The sequence below is a fragment of the Neocloeon triangulifer genome, unplaced genomic scaffold (assembly GCF_031216515.1).
Source record: "Neocloeon triangulifer isolate White Clay Creek 2 clone unplaced genomic scaffold, ASM3121651v1 ptg000001l, whole genome shotgun sequence".
NCBI lineage: Eukaryota > Metazoa > Arthropoda > Insecta > Ephemeroptera > Baetidae > Neocloeon > Neocloeon triangulifer.
In genome coordinates, this window is record NW_026775544.1 from 7,271,821 (window position 1) to 7,292,179 (window position 20,359).

Consider the following 20,359-nt stretch of genomic DNA (forward strand, 5'->3'; position numbering starts at 1 on the left):
GTCCATATTTATGCGCAACCTTTCCCGGTTTAAGGCTATTAATTAAATTTTGAGTTTCCTTTTTTTCAATAAATTTTTTATTATTTTGCTATGAATTGATTTTTGATTATTTTGTAGAACTAGTTCAGACTAATGGTTGAGTCAGTGCGTAAAATTGCTTTACAGTGAAAATTTATTCTCATATTAATTAAATAAATTTTATAATTAACATCGGTAATTAAGTTGAAGTGTCATACAAAAATATTGAGTGAATGCAATCCTGCAGAAATCTAATTATTGGGTTGATATAAAATTATAGTTATTCCTGGAGTTGCTTTTCAGTCATAATAAGGGAAAATCTTTCTTTCAGACTTTGCTCTGCAACCAACTGTATTTTTGCTGACTCTTTGTTCCTGAGTTCCCACAGTTGCAAAAGCGAGCACAATCGTTCTGCCAGTCTGCTAAGTCGACTAGTTTCGTTCTCGGCGCAAACCACTTTGCCCTCCATGTCACTCAGTCTGTTAGTCATGTCACTCCTTAAATTGCTTATCTCTCCTCTGCAACTGGACAAAGTCATTTCCAGGTGCTGATGGAGGCCCCACAGTCTTTGGTCGACGCATAGGGAAACGTCAGAGAGCTGCTGTTGGTGCCAGTTTTCTTGTCGGATCTAAAATAAAATTTAAAATAAGAATTAATCGTTTGAATTTAATTAAAACAACTACATTTTATTAACAAAGCTGCTTTATACCTGTTGACTGCTGAAATATTTTAGCTTCTGAAGAATTCCGTCCTCACTTTTTGTCAGTCTTTTAAGTAATTCTTCCTCTTGTCTTGTTTCATTGATGCAAGATACGAGTTTTGCCACTTTGTTTTCTAGAAAAATAACTTTCTTCTCAAGAAGTTCGAAGTCACCGGCTTGGCTATTTATCTTCAGTATTTTTTCCTCAAAGTGGCTTTTAATTTTTTTCTGTTCCATCACACTAACTTCTCGGAAACGCTCTAATTTGCTGATAATATTTTCTTGGGATTTTTCAACATTTGTCTGTAGTCCAGAAAGCCTTTCTTTCATGGAAATCTGCAGTGGATGCATTGTGTCTGTTAATTGTTGCAAATCTTGAACTCGTTCTTCCAGTTGTGAAATCTGACACTGAGCGTATGAAGCTTTTTCTCTAAAAATGATACATATTATATTTGTTGACATTATAAAATTATTAATACAAATTATTACCTTTGCTTCATTTCAAATTCGTCAAATACATGTGAAAACTGATTTGTGTAGTTGTGCATTTGCTCCTTAAAATTAATTTCCATAAGGTGCTGATCGTTCTTGATTTCCTTAAATAAGAGCATAATTACACCGTGAGTTTTAAAATAAATTTGAATGTATAATTATAATACCTCCAAAAGAGTGTTTTGGTCTGTTATAATTTTGTGCATGTTAGCAATCTCTTCTTTTAATGACATATTCTCTTCTTTAGTCAAAACAAATTCTTGGTCCATTCTAGCTATTAAATCATCTTTTATTTTTTGCTGCTCCTCTTTTACCAATGACACGACTCTTTCTATAAGTTCATCGCTCAGTTTCATTGGCCCAGAATTGTCACTGGGGTCAATTTTTGCTTGATTGTGAGATTGTATTATTTCATTGCGTCGTCCAGCTTGAATTACACCAATAATTTCAGCTGGTGGCTTTTCCGGTTGTTTCTCTTTGCTGTTTTCAATCGCCAGTATGTCAGGACTTTCTTTGGTAGTTCCAGGTGATGGTTCAGATTTAAGGAATTCGCTCCACATGTCATGTATTGGTTTGTTTTTAACAATATTTTGCCTCTTTCTACTTCCTACTGTGGGCTCGTAAGAAATTGGGCCACTTTTATTTTCTTGGCCTTGTAACGGAATGCTTGAAGACTTGGTGTTTGATGGCAGTACTAGATTTTTAGTTTCAATGTCCGAGTCGGAAGCAGGTTTGGCAAATGCACTCTCGTCATCAGAGCCGAACAGCTCGGCCAAAAGCTGCGACTTTTTTACCTTTGGCATGATAGGTGCCGATTCTTCTACTGCAATTTTTGGAGGTTTTGTCTTTTCTGGTGACTCTGTTTCCAAGTCATCTTTATTGAGAAAAGTAGTCAAAGTGCCATGTTTGTCTGCTGAGGCAGCCTTTGTAATACTTGTAGAGCCAAATAGCCCTGCGTCTAAGTCGCCCATGCTCTATTAAGATTAAAATAATAATCAGTACACATTAATAAACGTTAAATTTAAAAATTTTTAAAGAAACAAAATTATTAATTTGTTTGAAATTTTTTTTTTTTTTTTTTTTATTTGAGCTTATTTTATCATATTTTTAACAGTCTTACTGCAAGCATTTTTTCCAGTTCGCCCTCAGACACATCAGACACTTCATCGCCCAGAGCATCTTTCGCTAATTGCCCGTAGAAACTACTCATTGCTATTTATGTAATTGAAGACCCTGGCCACTGATTTAGCAATGCCAAAGTGACCCAAAACAATGTCGTGTAAAGGAATTGCATTCGCGCCGACGTAAACAAAAATAAAACTTCATAGGTGGGAGAGGTTCGTCCTTGTATTGGTGTAAACAAAGGAGCCGCAATGACATGATTTTTTTAAATCTTTTACTGTGTTTCCATAACTATCTTTAACAATTAAATCCATTGAAATTGTAATTATAAATCACGTGCTTCAGTTATAAGTTCCAAATAACATATTCAAAATGAACCGTTGATAATCTTCAACAGAATAATTTAAGCTCCTCGCTATTCACACCAGATACCTAACAGCTGGCATCGGAAAATTATAAAATTCGTATTTTGCTCGAGACGAAACCCAATTCTATTTAAATTCAGAGGTTTATCCTCAGATTGTTTCAACGATGGCTACTCCTAGAGACATAAGCCCTCTTCTTCAGAAAATAAGGGCTTTTCTCCTTGGGGTGAGTGAAATATTCATAAAATACATATCAGATGAAAAATAAAAAGGGATCAAATTTTAATCGCAGAGACAACACACAAACGCATTGAGATTTGCTGACTACATCGCAGCGAGGACTCAGCCACCTCCAAATTTGCCAGAGGGACCTTCTCATAAGTTGTCAGCAAATTATTACTACACCAGAGATGGTCGTAGAGAGATCAAACCCCCGCAGATTGTTGCTTCCGAACAAAAGGCCATTGGGGCTGGAAGGTAATAACATAATTGGTTTATTTTGTTTTTCTATTCAGTCTAAATAACTGAACTGATTATCTAATTTTAAGAATATCATTTAAAATCCAAATTATTATGATTCCTTTTTTAGTTCTGCTGCTGTCTTAAAAGGACCTATTACCCCGGGCAAACAATGGAACTGGGATTAAAACTGCAGAATAATTTATGCTGTTGTTAGTTGTATTTGTAATGTAAATAATTTGAACCAATATAATTGTCAAATCAATTTAACGCTTCTTAAATATTTCAGATAAAAAAGGCATAATTGAACTTGTAAGGATTTTCCTCCAACTAAATAAAGTAGAAAAAGTTAAAATTTTCCTGTCACTTTATTGTACCACATTCTGAAGTGCAAGGTAACTAATCTCTTGTTCAAACTTGGGTGAAATGGGTCAAAGTTTGTTCTTTCGAGTCTTTTTAAGTAAAGATCTATTGGGACACTAGTTAAGAAGAACGGAACCAGTTCCTTTGGCACTTTGGCTGTCCTAGCTTTGTCTAGATGTCTGAAGGCTCGTCTCGCAACTTCATATACTGCGTCTTGCACTTCCTTCTGAGACCCTTGCTGCCGGATGAATTTCTCGGCAGAAACTTTGTGTCTTCGAAAGGTGTCCCTAGGTATGGTTAGCTCTGAGGGGTGGCGGGCGTGGACTAATCCTCGGAGGGCGTAGGCCAAGCCAATGGCTTTGCCCAACCGACCAGCTGCGTTCACAACGTTCATGTAATCATTCTGGAAAATGCACCAATTAGTTTAATTACAAATTAAGAATTATAAAATTTATTACATCTAGCTTGTGAGCACTTGCAGACTGCAGAGAAAGGTAAAGAAGGGGTGAGACCGTGTCTTCCGCATATTGCTCCAAATCGGCAAGGGTTTCGTGGCCGGGCTTCTCGAGCTGCTTCACTCTGCTGGTGACGAGTCTTTGCAAAAAGGCTTTGTTTAACTTGTGCTTTGATCTTGCTCGGTGAAGCTCCAGGGCGACAGGGTGTTGATGGGGATTCGTTCTGTCCAGGCACTCTTGCCAGAAGGTAAGCCGGCCTTGACTGATGGCGGCATTGCTCACCCTTTGGGCCACCAAAGCTAGCTGAAAATTTCCTCTTATTAGAAATGTTTCAAATAACTTAAAATTATATAATAGTTCAATTTAAAGTATTAAAAATTTTCTCATCTCATTACAATAAATATTTATCTGATCGTATTTTTGAAGTATATTTTTATATTTATCTCTTTAAACTTACCTCAACATTAAATGCCCTCAGCGCAATGACTGTAGTTCTTTGGGTCACGTCTGGGATTAAAAGAGCACTCAAAAAGCCCTCATAATCATGTTTTCTGACTAAATCGAGGCAGTACTGTGTGCTGCTTTGTCGACTAGAGTCGCTTTTGTGGCGGATGGCGTGAGAAATTTCATTTCGTAGATTACCAAGTCGCGAAAATCGCTGCTGAAACATTGGGCAGTAAGTACGAAAAACTCCCTATGCCTTAATTATTGTAAGTCGCGATTTACTCCTCCTGCCAAAGACAGAAACACAGTTCAATGTTTTGCCTGCCCGGTTTTCGCTTAAACAGCTGCTGGTAGGCGGAGCTTCGGTCCCACGAAAGGAGCGCAGCAGATCGAGCGCCCAAAATGTATAATATTGTACGGCATAGACAACCATCAATTTTCTATCTATAGAAATATAGACTGTATTTTGAAATTCTGTAAGATTTCACTTTTTTATCGATTTATAATTTTGTTGCTAGTTACAAAAATGGTTTTCTCTTTAGGCAGCTATAAAATGCAGCCAAATTTAATTTTCTTTTTTATAATAAAGTTGCAACTCATGTGCGACCAGTTTTTTTTAAGAGATAAAAAATTCAAAATATCATTTTTGCTAGCTCTGCAGCTGCTTGCGGTTCTTCAAATAGAAAAAAATATACAACACTTTTAATTTTCAGTTAGAATTTCACGATCGAAGGGTTGATGCATTGCGAGTTTAAATTTGCCAAATTTGGCTTTTCCTTGATGGTTTTTGTAGGGTGTTTATTGTTGGAGATAAAAAAAACCTTCTCTGCATGTTTTGACTGCAGCAATAATTCATGAGCTGTCAAATTAATTTTGCTAGAATTAGTACAAAAATCAATATTTAAAATAATATTTTTCATCTGACTAACCATTTTTCGTGAAAAACTATTTAAAATTACATTGAAAACCAAAAAAAATTGTAACAAAAAATATGACAATTAAATCTGAAATTTTGTTTCTCTTCATTTATACAGTTTAATCATGCTTGTTTATTTTTACGTTAAGTACTCAATTTAATACTTTTTAGATTAACATTGATTATCAGCAACGCATAAAGAATTTTGGTCTGAATTACATATTTATTACGCATAAATTTTTAACTTCCATGATGTGTGATCAAGAAAATACATTAATGTGATTGCATGATTAAAAACATGCAAATTTCTCCTTATTTAATTCAATGTTTCTACACATCAAGAGCAAATGTGCCTCCTACACCCCGTTGCACTGTTGAAATCAACGTGATGTGCATGCCAAAAGAGTCCTATGCGTGTGGCAAAAAAGTCACTGCGGAGGTCGGCGTTTGAGCGTGGAGTCCCGAGGCGGCGCTTCGCAAGTTCCATTGCTTGGAAAACGGGTTTCTTTCTCTTTTGTACATCAGGAGAACCGCGGCGTGGCCGTTCAGAAGCTATTCTTGCTTCAGCTGCTAAGGAGGTCTGTCGCGATTGTGTCTGTCAATTGTGTCTTTTAATTGTAAGTCGTGCTTGACTCGCCTTACTTTAGATCGGCCAAAATGAAATCGAGGGTGACCAAAGCTTGGTGTTTCCTTTTGTTTGGATTTATTTCTGCAGTCAGTGGTGAGTTTGTAAAATTTTTAATTTATTTGCCTTAGAGTAAGAATTGTCTTTCTTCAAGAGACTGAGCTGTATTTTCACAGCTCATTTAAATTTGAATAACTTTAGATGCAATTTTCTCCTGTCGTCAGAAATGATTTTATTTATTTATTTTAAATTTGCAGAGGACTTAAAAATTTAATTTTAAAAATGGGAAAAATGATTAAATATATTATTGCGGCACAACATAATTTTACCCAAACTATAAATTAACCTAATTTCAAAAATAAAAATGTTGATTTTGTAACTTTGCATTTTACATGTTTTTTATTCTACATTGGAACAATTAATATAAAGGATATTTTATTAAATGCAATTTATAAACAAAGGTGACCTTTTTGTGTTCTGATTAGCATTATTCAAATGTTACTCAATAGGACGCATACATAAATTGTATTCATTGATGCATTGTGATTGTTTTGCCGATTCAATGAATAAAAGGTGCATTGAATAGCAAAACAAAACGCAAAACCGAATGGTATTTAGCGCAGCTGCATACTGAAAGTGAATATACGCAGTTATTTTCTTAACTTTGTTACAAAATAATAGTTGTTCCTTTTGAAGTACACCCTTGAGCTATTTCATGAATAAACAATCGATTTTATGCAAATTTTCTCATGCGTGAGTCATTCAAGCACGCAATATTTTTGTTCACTCGGCTCGACTCGGCTTTGGGATGATTTCTTGTTTGAATTGTGTGTTTGTGTGTGTTTTTTTTTTTTAAATTTATGTGAAATTTGCAGCGAGCAGTTTTAAGTGCTACCAGTGCACGTCCGAAGAAAATCCTGATTGCGGCGATCCGTTTAAGCCGAACGTGACCCTGGTGGCCACCGAGTGCCAGGACCTGGCATACGTAGCCGCAATCTTCTTCACAAATACTTTCACTGAGCAGCGGCTCCAACATGCGTGCATTAAAACAGTAAAAACCAGTACGTTAATTTAATGTGCACTTTCCATAATAAAATTTATTCTACTTTTGGTTAAAACCTCATAATTGAATTGAGGTCTGTTCAATCAAATGGAACTTTAATTTGATCTTTTTCTAATGGGAAACTTGAATCATAAAAAATAGCGGCTTTGACTGAATTAAATTATTTGATTTATTTGCAGCTGGAGACAAAGTGGTTGTCACTCGAAAGTGCTCCTTGGACACTTCTCTGATTAAAGACTCTAATGGCAAACCAGCTCCGAATATGTGCGACGAAGACTTAAAGCAGGTCCCTGGCGAAACGTGCAACATATGCATGGAGGAGGCGTGCAACTCGGCACCAAGAGCATTGCACTCTGTTTCCTCACTGTTGGTTGCTCTTCCCGCAATCATCTGCATTTTTACTATTAAAGCTTTCTTCTGAGATTAGTATATTTTCAGCTGTAAAAAAATAGAAACTAAAATTAAAACTCTGTGATTTAAATACTATTAAGACGATTCACTTTGACAGATTTGAATTTGAATTTCATGTTTATTTTTATTGCATGTTCTGGCATTTATAACTTTTGCTATATAAACAGCAGACGAAAAATTTATAACTATTCTAAAGCGGAGCTTTTTATGACTTCACGCTCCGTGCAAGTTTTTAATTGACAAGTATATGCTCCTTTGTATAAAGAAAGATGATTTCATATAGAAATGAGTGCTCTTTTTGCGCAATACTGTTCATTTTACTGTTTTTTCCATGTGCGCTTTCTTAAACTCGTTAACATTTCACAAATCAAAATTATTGCAAGTTTGGTCTGTTAATTTTATAATGGTCTCTGCTGTTGAATAGAAAATTCGAGATGAGATGTGGAGCATACTTCCTTTTGTTATAAAATTATTACCATTATTTAATTGCTAAATGTTGCAACTGTTGCAAGCGTTTTGTAAACACTTCTTGTAAAAATTGCTCACTAAAATTCTCCACAGTGTTCTGATTTTAATGTAAGATGCATAAACAGTTGTTAGGGTTAGTTAAATTATTTTTAATTTACGTTCAGTGAAAAATATCTGTATTAGCCAACTAGTCAAAGCTTGTTTTTGTGAAACATTGTGAAATTAAAATATAAATTATGATTTATTCTAAAAGGCAAGTGAATTGAATTGTAAATTAGTATAACGGTTTAGCGCACCTTTTTTGTACGTCCGAGTTGCGCGCAAGAAATAAAATTACTAGAGCAGGTCATCTTGTTTTTTTTTTTCTTTATATGGTGAGCTCGTTGTGAATGGACATTGCTCTCAAAAATTCGTTTCGACCCACTGACCACAGCGTGCAAGAAGGGAGATGATGGTACTTTTGGAGCAGAGTAACAGCTACTTAACTCTATTCTACGCCAGACGATTAAACTGTTTTGTTCATTAATGGATCGCCCATTTATTTGGACGCCCTTAAATAAATAAATACAATTTACAATAACTCTACAAATAAAATTATTATTTGTTTTTAAATTTATTTATAAAATATTAAAATCAGTTTAAATTTAAAAAGTGTCAACTAGAGCAATTAAATTTTAAACAATAAATTCAGGAACATTTGACCAATATTTTGCAACCTTATATATTATTTCCTAATTTTCAAAAAGTTTGCCTACAATACTTTCTGACGAGAGTAAAAAAAATGTGTGGATATCATTGAGTTGCATCAGCGCGAAGAAAATAATATTTTTAGTTGAGTAAATTATTTAGATTTTTTCACACTTAATTAGAATTTTCGCAAGCAATTCTCTCGAGAGTTGTCTGCTATTTTTTAATTTATTTAAATATTTCCTGTGAATTCTCTCCACACGTGACAATGAATATTTCCATTCAATGGTTAAACTTGAGTCGTAGTTTCCAGTTCAATATGAACACTGTCGCCACTACCCGAAGCCATGTTATTTTCATTGTTTAACATAGCTTTCCACCGCGTGTTGACTTGCGAGTGGCCACAATTTTGAACGGGAGCTGAGTGCGCACATAACTTTTGCGCCGATGAGCTTCGAAGGCGTAGGCTTGTTGAGAGAACACCCAAACAAAACAGTCACAGGGGTGTAGGTCAAGCTGGAAGCTTGCGATTTTTCGCCGTAATTATTTTAATTTATGCCTATCAACAGGCAAAATGATTCTTCGAGCTTCGTCCCTATGCGTTCTTCTCATATCCTTGTTCAGTCTGCATTTAGGTAAGCACAATTTTACAAAACAAAAACAGTTTTCCTCTTTCCTACAAAACTGAAGTATTTAATTGATCTTCTTAATCATGCGGAGATTTTAATAATATGAAAGTTGATCTCATTCCATTGCTCATTTTAGTGTCAGGGAGTGACTTCAAGTGCTTTCAATGCTCATCAGACAGAGACGATTGGTGCAAGAATCCCTTGTCCGAAGGAAGGGAACCCACTGAATGTGATTCGGTCGAGCACCAAGCTAAAATCATATTTCAAAAAACAAAGAACGTCTTCAAAGACCTCTTCCAAAGCATCATCTCTCAGGGTGCCGCGCCAAATGACCAGAATTTCCATTACGCTTGCATGAAAGAAATCTCAATGGGTTTGTACAATTTTTTATACTTAATTTAAAATAGAAGAAAAAAAAACATTTATGAGTTTAGTGATATAAATACGTTTTAAATATTTTAGTCAGTGGGGTCCGAGTAATTAGACGGAAATGCACCCTTGACACATCTGATGTTCGAGATGACAACGGAAAACCATTGGATGACGAGTGCACTACCAAGTCTACGTACACAAGTTTCTGTGGCATTTGCAAGACCGACAGTTGCAACAGTGCGTCTAACTTTAATTTTTTGGGCCAGTTTTTGGTCCTTGTCGGTAGCCTTTTGCTAAAATTTCTCTGGTAACTGTGCCAAAAATGAGATTCCAATCATATTAAGATTTTATTAAAGTGTTTGTGATTTCTTGAGACAATTCCAAGATTTATTATATCCAATTCCAAACGTCTCAAGTTTTTTATTCCATATGTATTGGCTCATCTGAAATAATATTGCCGGTATTCAATATTATATTATTTTAAACAATGCATATTTCTAGCGCAAAATATGGAGAGCTTTATCATATTGAATAAAAGGGCTCAAGCATGTCTAAAAATGCTAATTTTGAGTCATTTTTCCAGTGCATTTTTTTTAAAGATTTTTTTTAATACAGATGCACAAATGTGAATGTGTAATACTTAAACTCAAAAGATTATTTATCCAAGTGAGAAAAATTAGCTTTTTACCCATTTTAATTGTATTTTTACAACACTGTACTGCTTTTTTTTTGCATCTTAATTAAAAAAAGTTAATTCCTCAATATTCAACAAGGTCAAGTTTGACATTGCCATAAACTGTAAAAATGCTTAGCAATGTATCTGATACACAGAGCTATTATCTCTGAAATTTTATATCTGCGACAAACAATAATCTTGTAAGAAACATTAAATACGCACAACTAAATCAAGAATTTATTTACACAAAACACAAACATAAATACGAAAATTAGATAAGTTACAAAAATTGGCCATCGGCTTTGACAGGAGAATGGTAGTGAACAATTTCTTCTTGTAGCAGCCCTCCTTGCGATTTCATCACTTCCACATTAGCTTGTCCCTCATTAGCATTTTTTATGTCCCTTTTCACTGGTACTTGATTAGTGTTGGCTTCACTCTCCTGATTCGGGCCCAAACGAAGCCCTCGAAGGGTCCTTGGTGTGACGTAACTGGTGGCAAGTAGCTCATCTAGATTCGGAGTTCTTTCCTCCGGATAAATCACAAATGGATCCCTGCAATTGAATTATTAATATAATTAATCTTAATATAGTTAAATTTTAAAAATTAATATTTAGCTAACTACAATATATTTAAATATCTAAATAAATAGCACATTAAATAACTATTATTTATTTTTAATTTTCCAAAAAAAATTTAATTTATTATAATTGTTTAAATCTTGAATGTAGAAATCTAATTAATTACTTAAATTGATTGATTAATTTACTTTGTTGAAGCAGAACTTAATATTTCAAGTGATTTCTCTTTTCTTTGTGGCAATCTGACCCTGGTGGCGCGGTCCTTTTCATGCACCACCTTTGGTTTTACAGCCGAGATCATGTAGTGGAATTTTTTTGCCTCTGTCGGCTGGGGCGGCTCTGAAGTTGGGATATTATTTAAGTGGAAGTCGTAGTAGGACGGCGTTGGTTGCATCTCGGACGAATGTGCCATAGCATCTTCGCTAGGGCGGAAATAAGCCGATTCGACAGGGTAGTGAATTGTCACATATGGGTCCCTGTACACCCCATGCACAGGATTTTGGTAAATCACTTCGTCCTCGTCCGAGTCACTCACAAAGGCCCGGCGGGTAGACTGTTGAGAGCGCTTATTATTCTGCTGTTGATTACTTTGTTGTTGATGTTGATTTTTCTGCTGCTGATTTGCGTTAGGGGGAAACAGGAAGTCCTGCTGCTGCTGGTGTCTCACCTGAGCCAGCGCCTAAAATTTAGAAGATCGCAATTTATTTAGTACATATAAAATTTTCTTTAATTGAAAATGCTTATAATCACAAATATATTTAGCTTTATGTATAATTAATTTAAAATGTATTACCTGCTGCAAAAAATATTCTGCGTTGAATTCAGAGATGGGATTATTACTCTGGGTAGTAATTGGCGGAGTTTCTATGGAAGGAACAACTTCCACGTTTGTTGATGAAGCTGCAGCCTTGTGTTGATGAGGGGTCGGTCTTGTCGATGGAGGACTATTTGTGTTTTGCTGTTGGTTGGGAGAATAAATAGTGGAAGAGGAAGAGGGCGAGGGAAGTGTTGTGGTTTGAGGTTCAGATTTTGTCGTTTGGGGTGAGAGGAAGACCGGGCGAGGTTGATTATTTGAATGAGGTGGCGTCAAGGAGCTGCTTGTGAAAGGGAAAGCGTGAGCAAAAGTCGCTGCAGGACTAAATGATGTAAAAGGTATGGGTGTGGTAGTGAGCGGCAGGCCCTGGAAGGGCCGATTGGGATTTATTATTGGCACCCAGCCTTGATCGGCGGGAACAATCACCGTAGAAGTTGTTGGTTGGAGAGTGTTGTAATTGAAGAAATTTGAACCTGCATAGGGATGTCCGAAAGGAGGAGGAGAGTGTAGCTGCTTCTTTTTCTTACTTCCGGCAATTTTGAACAGTGGCCTTTGCAGTTCATTGCTTTCTCCGAAATAGGGTGAAAAAATTGGGAATGGCGTTGAAGGACCAAAGTCGGGCGAGGGGAACAGATACCTCATAAAACCACCCTGAGCAGGCGGAATTGGCTTGTATGGACCAGGCAGTGGATTTAAGTGACCAAATGGTGCCATTTTATACACTTGACTCCTTTGAGATTCCCCAAAAAGGAGATTGGGGCCTGAGGGTCCTCTCAGACGGGCCTTCGGACCTTTTTTTGACCTGCCTCCAAGGCGGAGAATTTTGAAGGGTGGCTTTTTTGTAATATCGACGCTATAAGCTGAATATTCACTGAATGCACCTTCAGGTGGAGGAGTTAAGTAGTCGAGTAGGCCACCCTCGGAAGGAACACTGGCAGCATCTTTGAATGCGGGCTGTGGTCCACCTGTGGTGTTGTCACCTGTCAAGTCAACTAGTGTGCTATTCAGGAGATAAGTGGTGGTGTCAGGGTCGAGTGTGGATGTGCTTGACGAGGAAGGGTCGGCTGTAGGTTCAAGGGGAGGAGGACTGGGAGGTTGCTCTTTTCTTCTGCCCTTGCTTTTCCTGCCCACGCTGGGATAAACGAAATTGCTCGGTGGGGCGCCTGAACCCATAGGAGGACTATCAAGGAATATGGCTTGGGTCATTTCGTCGCTTATAAACGGAGGAATCGGAGGAAATTTTGAAGGCTTGACTTTGTGAATTTTCTTCAAAGGCCTGACATGATGGTGTCCGTGGAATCGAATTTTATTTGGCCAATACGTCTGAAATGAAGTGAAAAAGGTTAAGAAAAATTAATGAAATTTAAAAAAAAAAGCAGTTCTATCTTTCAAATTATGAGCACAATTATTTCATGCAAAATTATGTTATTGATTTTAAATTCAATTTAATAATAATTTTTAACATGACGATATATTTTAAATAATAAAAATTTACGTACTTTGATAGTTTCTGTGGGAGCGGCTACAATTTCAGGGTCAGGATGTAGGGGATGATCAGTCGGAAGGTTTGAAAGCTGCGAGGGTATAGAGTTGGTCTCAAACGGCTGTGGTGGTGGTTTTGACTCTTCTCCATTGCCGCTAGCGTAATGAGCCAAAAAGCCTTGCTGGGCTGCTGTGGCCTCCTTAATATATAAAAGGGCGGCGAAGACCCACAGGAAGGCCCTCTGTGCCATAATTCTAAATTTCACTAGAACTCTTCTGTTTCAAACAAATAAAATAAAACTCATCTTGTTAACGACAGCCGTCAAATGAGCGCCCTTCCCGTGCCTTAGCCCTTTATACCACCTCCTGCCAATTTTTGCAGGCAAGCAACGATAGAGAAAGTGCAAACGCACAAACGTCGATTTCGAGAGAAAATTCTATAATGTGTGTGTCTTATTGTGATTGTCGCACATTATGAGCAGCACCAGAGCAACAGAATTTCTTCTCGTGACATTCGCGCTCTGCTTCAGAACACGCGAGAAAAAGACTTTGAAAAGCAGTAAAAAGCTGCTCTCGGCGATATGCTGGCCACAGCACCAATTTTGAAGAAAACGAAATCGCGTTTGCTCTTATCTGAACTATCATCTTGACAATTTCGTACACAACAATCAGGACAAACTATCCAGTAACTGGGTTTATATTTTAGAAAACTAAAACAAATAAATAAAAATTCTGTTATGTGAAGATCAATAATCAATATTGATTATTTAATTTTAGTTACCAATTAATGATTACCTGATTAAAAATTAATTGGGAAATATTGTTCTTCAAAGTAAATTTGATCAAATAGTTTAAATATTGAGTCATCACAATATTAATGCATTAATCTTAAATAATAAAAAAATTCTATTGAATGAAATTCAATTTATACACATTTAAATTGTCAAACTTTAGCAATTTCATCAACAATCATTTTGTTGACATATTTTCCTTTTAAATTATTTAAAAGATTTTTTCCTTTTCAAGTTAAAAATAAATTATGTTTGTTTGTAATAACAGGAAATGGCGCAGCAAGGCACATATATTTAAATACACTAGGAAGTCTTTTAAACAGTGCGCTTTTGAAAGGAAAAACACGTTTGCAGCAGGATTGAATCTTTGTTTTAGTACAAATTTTCCTCTTTACTGGCTTCAGCACAAAAGAAAAAGACCCACACGCACACCGTGTGTTGTTCACGGGTGGGTGGTTTGTCGCCTCCATTGTAAAGCTAAAAGCATAACAATGTTGTTACTTTCGCCGACACACTCATCAAAGACTGAGAAAACCATTTTATTATTTACGTAATTTGATTAACACAAAATATCATTATCAAATTAATTTTTTAATCTATCATTTTAAATTAACTAAAATTAACTACAGGCCGAAAAGGAAATTGTATAAAAAAGGCAATATTGTTTAGAAAGGAATTTGTTATATTTATTTATTCTGTTAAGTTGTACAAAAGATTCTATTTGGACTTAATTTTTGTGTGTTATCTTGAATAGTTTAAAAAAATCAGTTGGTTTTGAACTAGCATTATTAATTGTAATTTAATTAAAAATTTTAATGTTGAAATTTTGATGCAAAAGCTTGTAATAAATTAATTGTGATATATGTTTTTCAATGCTCAATTGAATACCAAAAAGAACCGTCGCTATTTGCTACTGTTGTAGAGTGTCTGGAGGGCGGCGTTGGTCGCTCCACAGGGCTCCACTCAGCATCCCACAAGCGCCGCGGACTGGGCTGCGTGGGGAAGCGCCACCGCGACCGCCCTTCCACAGGTCATGGTCTAAATACCAGCTGGCCTCCGTGATTTCCTGGTCGCGACGATTGTGATCCCCCGTCGCAAACGGTGCCTTTTACCAGCTCGGATGTTGAATCGGCCATAAATACACGAACATTTACTTCATTTGGGTTCATTGTGCCTAAAAGGAATTTCTGTAATCTGTTTGAGAGGGTCCAAAGCCGTTGACTCTGATCAATCTGGAAATTGTTATTTTTTTTTCAATTAGAAGAATAAATTGGGGAAAATTAATTTCCATCCCTGCAGATAATGATCATTGAAAGAACTGCCTTAAAATTGGAAATAATTATAGAAATATTTAAAAAAAAAAATTACTTACAGTAACTGTTGCAAGAAATTGAAGGGTGTTTCTATCTTGGGCCAGTTTGCCAATATATCTCGACTCGAATGGATTTCTTGTATTCCAACAAACCAATGTTTCTGTTGTGACCAGACCAAAAAAGAGCACTCCATTGTTGTCCATGGCTGGTCCTGCACTCTGGCCTGGCCTTGGCTGGGCGCCTGTTTGAAAAGCTCTTGGGGAGTTGCTAGCGGCGGTCTCATTGCGGAGAAGTGAAGTCTGCACCCATCGCTGCTGAAAACTGCTCATGGCCGAAAAGTACAACTTCCGTCCACCGGGGTCATTCTTTGGTCCTGAAATAAAAATCCATATTTGACAAGTGCTTTCATATTTGTTGTGTCAAATCTATTTTCATTTCCTTTGTGCTCAAATGCCTCAAATTCCAGAGAATCTTTGTGGTTAACTTGCAAAAAGGAATTTTTTTTTAATTGCGCATTTTTTTTTCAAATTTTTATATAGAAATTACTCTAGTAAGATTTTGTTAGGCTAAAATTATAATAAATTTCTTTCATACCAAGTGCCAATCCGAGTATACCATCCATCAACTCAAAGGATTCTCCTGCAATGTCATAAGTTCCGGCCTCAGGTGATGGGTAGACTGTTTTGTCTTTAACGCTCCATGCTCGGCCCGTTGCCAAATTCGCCACAATTAAGGAATATGCAGTCACGTCCGCTATGTATAAAATCGCGTCTGTTGGCTTGCCGCACGTGCCCCGTGGATATTCCACTTCAATAGTCACAGGCAGCGAGTCGCTTTTCAAAACGGACTATCCCAAATTGATCGAAACACAAATCAATATATAATTTTAAAATTTTGGTAAAAAGTAAGAATTAAAGTACACTATAAAAAAATTAAATTAATGAAGAAATATTTACATCAGGAATACGATATCTGTTGATGACTCGATCTGTCTTGAGGTCAAAGGTCAGAACCTGTGGTGGGCAGATGCGCTTTGGGTCTACTAAAGAGTTCACCAAGCCAGTGTCCAGCACCCATAATCGGTCGCACTCATCCACCTTGACTCTATACACGGAGGTGATACCGTCGCAATTTCCCTCGCGGTTCATCTCCCAGTTGGGGTAGGGGTTCAGAATAGGCGATGATGACTGCGATGGGTAGTTTACATATGCCAAGGTCACCGGAACTCCATTATTCCAACGTGGTACGGTAAAAAAAACACGATTTCTGGTCCCCTAAATTGATTAAATCAGTTCGTATTATAAAAATTGTCATTTTTTTACTGAAAATTTCACTTACAGTAACACCAATGGGCACTGAAGTCAGATTAGGCAAAAACGCGCCACTTCGGATCGCTTCTTCGCGAGCCCTTTGCGAAGGGTAGTTGAAGTCCAGCTGTTTCCAGTTGAAAACCTCCCTCAAGCGATTTTGCTGAAGGTTCTGAGGAAAATACCCATTTTGACTTTGCCCTGAATTTTCCCCACTGTGACTCTGTCCAGGGGGTCTTTTTATGCCTCCATATCCGCCGTAACCTTTTGCTGACGCTCCGACAAGAAGCAAGCTGAGCAAGAAAATCCCAGGCCACATCTGAAATATAATTATTTTTAGTTTTTAATGTAACTTTAAGTCATAATTATCATAAATTTCACATTTCATGGTTCAAGAGACCATCTTTGTTTAAGCTCCGATCCAGTTTGAAAACAAAAATACCACAAGTTAATTTTATTACAAGCTGATTTTTAAACCAATAATTTGGAATTTTAAATTTAAAATAAAATTCATTCCTATACAAGTCATCAAATAATTTATTTATTCAGAAAAAACAAGAACAAACTATTTTCAATTCAGCGCATCATAATTAAACCAAATTGGCAAATATTTGCCAAACTATTTAAGCTTAATTAACACCTGCTATACTCAGGACATTTAACACTGTCGCACTTTTCTCACGAAAGTTAACTAATAAAAAAATAAATTGCTTAAAAATCGCGCTGTCGAAATACACTCTCAATCAAGAAAACCGTCACTTCGAATAGGAGAGCAAAAAGCGACTGAATAAGCAACAGCAGTGACAGAGCACATAAAAAACTCTTTATACCGTTCTGTTCTAACTAGTAACACCAGCGAGTAAAAAGTAAAAAAGTTTCTTCACTCGCAGCTAGTCAATCAATCAGCTAGTCAAGTGCATATTGACTTTTGCGGCTTGATCACGACTCATAGCACAATCGTTTGCTGTGTTTGACTGAATAAACTTTAATTCTTACCATTGAAAGCTCGGATGCATACGAAGACAGATCGGTCAGAAATTTAACATTAAATTTACTCATATGGAACTATAAAAGGCATTGGAGCGCATCGTTTACGAGTTCTTTGCGGCACTTTTACATTATTATAATAGTGCTTTTGCTCCACAAAGCGTAATGTTTCCTTTGATAATTATATACCAGAGCTGCTACTTTCCATCTTAATTTCCTTTCAATCAACTGCCTATCGTGCCGTGCAAACAAAGCTCTTCTCGGCGAATTTCATTGTCAAGGTGAAATTCGGTCAGCTCACGCGCTTTTAGCATAAATAAATTCTTTTTGTCATATCTTTTTCTTTCCTGTAAACAATTAGATGCAAGGCCTCAATTGAACACCGCAAAGGACCTTGCAGAGGCCGCAATTAGAATAATACATAAAAACTCAAATTTATAACCAAAATCATTGGACACTTATAAATTTATATTAAAAGTCATTTTTTGTATTTTTAAAAAGTTCAAAGCCCTTGATGAAAGGAAGCCACAAATTTTGTTTAGTATTTGGGTCTAGTGGCATTTTATTTTCTATACATTTTTCATCAACGTTAGAAAAGACCGAGCATTTAATCTACACAGGACGCAAGAGGTCAGCTTGTTTATCAAATTTATTTGAAGGTTTTCTGTTTCAATTTTTAATCAATCACCCAGTAGAGAGTACTTGTATGTTACTCTCTACTTCACCCTCATCTTAAATATTATTTCGTATTTTGCGTTTATGCAATAAACGCATATCTTTTTAACAGACTGTTGCAAAATACAATCTAAAATGTAAAAACGTAGTTAAAAAGCTATTGAAGGTGGAAATTTTGAAAAATTTCCTATTTTCAGAAAATTCCTATTGTCGTGTCAATAAAATCAACTCTTCCTTTCTCATCTGTGTTAAGCTTTCCAGGTCAGTTTTTTTTTTTTAATAAAATATTGGATCAATAAAATTAAAATTCTCTTTAACCCATTTCAATTGCCCACCACCGCCAAGAATTGTATCACTAATTTTAAATAATTTTCCATTAAACTTTATCCATCATGCCCAATTGCAACATTGAAAATTGTTAAAATCACAGAAAGCAGCTATAAAATAGAAAATGAATTAGGAATTAATAAACACCAGGCTTGTAACGATAATTTAAATCAAACAATCAGTTGAATGAATAAAATGTATTAGCCCGCGTGCCTCTCTTAATCCAATTAAATCTTATTAACCAATTTAATAAATACTGTTACTTGCCGCTACTTTCTAGTAAATAAATGAAAATAAAACTGATTAAAATCAAAGAATTAAATCAGAATTAACTGCAAAACACGTAGTTTTTTTTAATTAATGGAAGACAGAATGTATGATTAAAAATATAATTTGCATTGCAAAAAGGAAAAATATACAAATATAAGTATATTCAATCCCAATTACCTTGTCTAATGTTTTGCTCATGAGAAGTGTTCTTCGAGTTCACAGCACGACGATCGGCCTGCAAATGCTTCTCCCGCCTCTGGTGATTCTAGTTTTGCTGTGTGCAATGGAGGATAAAATCAGCATACTCGACCGTCGTGGCGGCGTCGGCAAAGTCTTCCTTTCATGTTTCCTCCGCGAGGTATATGATTTAAGCGTTCCGGCGTGTTTCCCATCGCGCACGTAAAGTACAAAAAGAGCCGCACAAAGTCAGCAAATAAAAATTACGTCAGAGGAATAATTTTTTATAGGTTGCTCATCTTTCTGTGCCGCAATTGCATGTATCAAATTTTATTCGTGTAATCATTCGACCTCTAGTTATATTAAACGCAAAAACAAACAAAAAGCCACAAAAAGCATTCTGAAGAACCGGATTTTGGCTTTGAAAAGCAATGGAAATAGTATTCTATGATGAGTAATATGTGAAGTTTCCTGTATTTCAAGGTGATTTTCAAAGCTTAATATAATCCCAATTCACACCGCCTCAAAATACTAACACAAAATTTCTTAATAAGTTATGGTTGAAAGAAAGTGTTTGATTACAACACGAATTCCTATTTAATCAATTAATGTATTATTGTTGTTTATTTCTGTCCAATTCATGATATTATTATTACATAGAATGGAGAAAACTATCTTACTATGTATAAAAAATTGGTATGTAGCGATTACAGATAAAATAGATGATAAGTTTTATTTCATTCAATAAAAATTATTACGATGCGCTATGAGAGAAATGTAGTGATTTGAGCAAAACAATAAAGTTTTTAAATTACGCTCATTTCTGGTACTAGATAAAAATCTTTTTGTCGGCATAGTTGCTCTTTATACATCTGTTATACATTATATCAATTCTATCAACAATTGCACATTATTATTAATGAACATTGAACATAAATGGGATTTCCAATGAAGTGATCCGTAGAACGTTTCAAACTATTCAGTTCATAATTTGTTGTTTGCATCATAATATTTGAAAACAATTTATTTGGAAAACTGAAACTTCCAGGATTAAAAAGACCCCATCCGCCGTATAGAGAGTTATTGGGGGGGGGGGGGGGGGGGTTCAAACTTTTACGTGGTCAGTTGTTACTCCCTTTAAAAAAACTAGTGGTTTTTATGACACTTATTTTTTTGTGCGGTATAAGTAGGCCGTTATTTAATAAAACGAATAATCCACTTCATTAAACTGAATTGGCACAGCTTATGATAAATGAAAGGTGCTGGTACCCCCTACGTCCTAATCACCTTTTAATTTAGAAAAAAAACGAGTGCCCTCACTGAAAATTATCTGATCTTCCCCTTCCACTTTCTACACAGGGTAGCAATGC

The 20,359-nt window shown here is 36.0% G+C and overlaps 7 protein-coding genes across 9 annotated transcripts; 3 read left to right on the forward strand and 4 right to left on the reverse strand.

The window, feature by feature from the left end:
• On the reverse strand, positions 1-2,542 carry LOC132194434 (uncharacterized). The gene is made up of 5 exons (XM_059615699.1): positions 2,331-2,542; positions 1,378-2,184; positions 1,208-1,314; positions 728-1,148; positions 1-646 (listed from the first exon to the last, which is right to left on the reverse strand). The coding sequence occupies exons 1-5, from the start codon at positions 2,418-2,420 to the stop codon at positions 299-301; spliced, it is 1,773 nt and encodes a 590-aa protein (XP_059471682.1). The 5' UTR covers positions 2,421-2,542; the 3' UTR covers positions 1-298.
• Positions 2,543-2,760: 218 nt separating this feature from the next.
• On the forward strand, positions 2,761-3,514 carry LOC132194458 (NADH dehydrogenase [ubiquinone] 1 alpha subcomplex subunit 7-like). Of its 2 annotated transcripts, XM_059615756.1 has the most exons (4): positions 2,761-2,923; positions 2,990-3,174; positions 3,287-3,386; positions 3,446-3,514. In XM_059615756.1, exons 1-3 carry the CDS (start codon positions 2,864-2,866, stop codon positions 3,342-3,344), a joined length of 303 nt encoding a protein of 100 aa, XP_059471739.1. In that variant the 5' UTR covers positions 2,761-2,863; the 3' UTR covers positions 3,345-3,386; positions 3,446-3,514. The 2 variants fall into 2 exon arrangements, with proteins under 2 accessions (XP_059471739.1, XP_059471730.1); XM_059615747.1 differs by having other exon boundaries at positions 3,287-3,514.
• Positions 3,356-4,763, reverse strand: LOC132194442 (NADH dehydrogenase (ubiquinone) complex I, assembly factor 6). Its single transcript, XM_059615712.1, has 3 exons — positions 4,432-4,763; positions 3,978-4,277; positions 3,356-3,922 (listed from the first exon to the last, which is right to left on the reverse strand). Exons 1-3 carry the CDS (start codon positions 4,642-4,644, stop codon positions 3,506-3,508), a joined length of 930 nt encoding a protein of 309 aa, XP_059471695.1. The 5' UTR covers positions 4,645-4,763; the 3' UTR covers positions 3,356-3,505.
• A 794-nt stretch (positions 4,764-5,557) lies between these two features.
• Positions 5,558-8,266, forward strand: LOC132194448 (uncharacterized). Of its 2 annotated transcripts, XM_059615734.1 has the most exons (4): positions 5,558-5,912; positions 5,982-6,055; positions 6,835-7,020; positions 7,202-8,266. In XM_059615734.1, the coding sequence occupies exons 2-4, from the start codon at positions 5,992-5,994 to the stop codon at positions 7,441-7,443; spliced, it is 492 nt and encodes a 163-aa protein (XP_059471717.1). In that variant the 5' UTR covers positions 5,558-5,912; positions 5,982-5,991; the 3' UTR covers positions 7,444-8,266. The 2 variants fall into 2 exon arrangements, with proteins under 2 accessions (XP_059471717.1, XP_059471707.1); XM_059615724.1 differs by having other exon boundaries at positions 5,578-6,055.
• Positions 8,267-9,047: 781 nt separating this feature from the next.
• LOC132197838 (uncharacterized) lies at positions 9,048-10,494 on the forward strand. Its single transcript, XM_059621419.1, has 3 exons — positions 9,048-9,223; positions 9,354-9,590; positions 9,680-10,494. The coding sequence occupies exons 1-3, from the start codon at positions 9,163-9,165 to the stop codon at positions 9,898-9,900; spliced, it is 519 nt and encodes a 172-aa protein (XP_059477402.1). The 5' UTR covers positions 9,048-9,162; the 3' UTR covers positions 9,901-10,494.
• Positions 10,489-13,654, reverse strand: LOC132197828 (uncharacterized). The gene is made up of 4 exons (XM_059621407.1): positions 13,160-13,654; positions 11,640-12,983; positions 11,035-11,525; positions 10,489-10,819 (listed from the first exon to the last, which is right to left on the reverse strand). Exons 1-4 carry the CDS (start codon positions 13,391-13,393, stop codon positions 10,546-10,548), a joined length of 2,343 nt encoding a protein of 780 aa, XP_059477390.1. The 5' UTR covers positions 13,394-13,654; the 3' UTR covers positions 10,489-10,545.
• Positions 13,655-14,610: 956 nt separating this feature from the next.
• Positions 14,611-19,143, reverse strand: LOC132193611 (protein yellow-like). Its single transcript, XM_059614388.1, has 6 exons — positions 18,990-19,143; positions 16,585-16,872; positions 16,203-16,520; positions 15,841-16,093; positions 15,306-15,619; positions 14,611-15,165 (listed from the first exon to the last, which is right to left on the reverse strand). Exons 1-6 carry the CDS (start codon positions 19,008-19,010, stop codon positions 14,965-14,967), a joined length of 1,395 nt encoding a protein of 464 aa, XP_059470371.1. The 5' UTR covers positions 19,011-19,143; the 3' UTR covers positions 14,611-14,964.
• Positions 19,144-20,359: the final 1,216 nt, after the last annotated feature.

Excerpts from the sequence above, each read along its gene's own strand:
- LOC132194434 (XM_059615699.1), bottom strand. The coding sequence starts at position 2,420 with ATGAGTAGTTTCTACGGGCAATTAGCGAAAGATGCTCTGGGCGATGAA. Across the intron at positions 1,315-1,377 it reads ACCAAAACACTCTTTTGGAG|GAAATCAAGAACGATCAGCA; the intron begins GTATTATAATTA and ends CTCTTATTTAAG. Across the intron at positions 647-727 it reads AATATTTCAGCAGTCAACAG|ATCCGACAAGAAAACTGGCA; the intron begins GTATAAAGCAGC and ends ATTTTATTTTAG.
- LOC132194458 (XM_059615747.1), top strand. The coding sequence starts at position 2,864 with ATGGCTACTCCTAGAGACATAAGCCCTCTTCTTCAGAAAATAAGGGCT. Across the intron at positions 2,924-2,989 it reads TAAGGGCTTTTCTCCTTGGG|AGACAACACACAAACGCATT; the intron begins GTGAGTGAAATA and ends TTTTAATCGCAG. Across the intron at positions 3,175-3,286 it reads AAGGCCATTGGGGCTGGAAG|TTCTGCTGCTGTCTTAAAAG; the intron begins GTAATAACATAA and ends TTCCTTTTTTAG.
- LOC132194442 (XM_059615712.1), bottom strand. The coding sequence starts at position 4,644 with ATGTTTCAGCAGCGATTTTCGCGACTTGGTAATCTACGAAATGAAATT. Across the intron at positions 4,278-4,431 it reads TGAGGGCATTTAATGTTGAG|CTAGCTTTGGTGGCCCAAAG; the intron begins GTAAGTTTAAAG and ends GGAAATTTTCAG. Across the intron at positions 3,923-3,977 it reads CAAGTGCTCACAAGCTAGAT|AATGATTACATGAACGTTGT; the intron begins GTAATAAATTTT and ends TGCATTTTCCAG.
- LOC132194448 (XM_059615734.1), top strand. The coding sequence starts at position 5,992 with ATGAAATCGAGGGTGACCAAAGCTTGGTGTTTCCTTTTGTTTGGATTT. Across the intron at positions 6,056-6,834 it reads ATTTATTTCTGCAGTCAGTG|CGAGCAGTTTTAAGTGCTAC; the intron begins GTGAGTTTGTAA and ends TGAAATTTGCAG. Across the intron at positions 7,021-7,201 it reads CATTAAAACAGTAAAAACCA|CTGGAGACAAAGTGGTTGTC; the intron begins GTACGTTAATTT and ends ATTTATTTGCAG.
- LOC132197838 (XM_059621419.1), top strand. The coding sequence starts at position 9,163 with ATGATTCTTCGAGCTTCGTCCCTATGCGTTCTTCTCATATCCTTGTTC. Across the intron at positions 9,224-9,353 it reads CTTGTTCAGTCTGCATTTAG|TGTCAGGGAGTGACTTCAAG; the intron begins GTAAGCACAATT and ends TGCTCATTTTAG. Across the intron at positions 9,591-9,679 it reads CATGAAAGAAATCTCAATGG|TCAGTGGGGTCCGAGTAATT; the intron begins GTTTGTACAATT and ends TAAATATTTTAG.
- LOC132197828 (XM_059621407.1), bottom strand. The coding sequence starts at position 13,393 with ATGGCACAGAGGGCCTTCCTGTGGGTCTTCGCCGCCCTTTTATATATT. Across the intron at positions 12,984-13,159 it reads CTCCCACAGAAACTATCAAA|ACGTATTGGCCAAATAAAAT; the intron begins GTACGTAAATTT and ends ACTTCATTTCAG. Across the intron at positions 10,820-11,034 it reads TTAAGTTCTGCTTCAACAAA|GGATCCATTTGTGATTTATC; the intron begins GTAAATTAATCA and ends ATTCAATTGCAG.
- LOC132193611 (XM_059614388.1), bottom strand. The coding sequence starts at position 19,010 with ATGAGCAAAACATTAGACAAG. Across the intron at positions 16,521-16,584 it reads CAGTGCCCATTGGTGTTACT|GGGACCAGAAATCGTGTTTT; the intron begins GTAAGTGAAATT and ends TAATCAATTTAG. Across the intron at positions 16,094-16,202 it reads ACAGATATCGTATTCCTGAT|TCCGTTTTGAAAAGCGACTC; the intron begins GTAAATATTTCT and ends AATTTGGGATAG.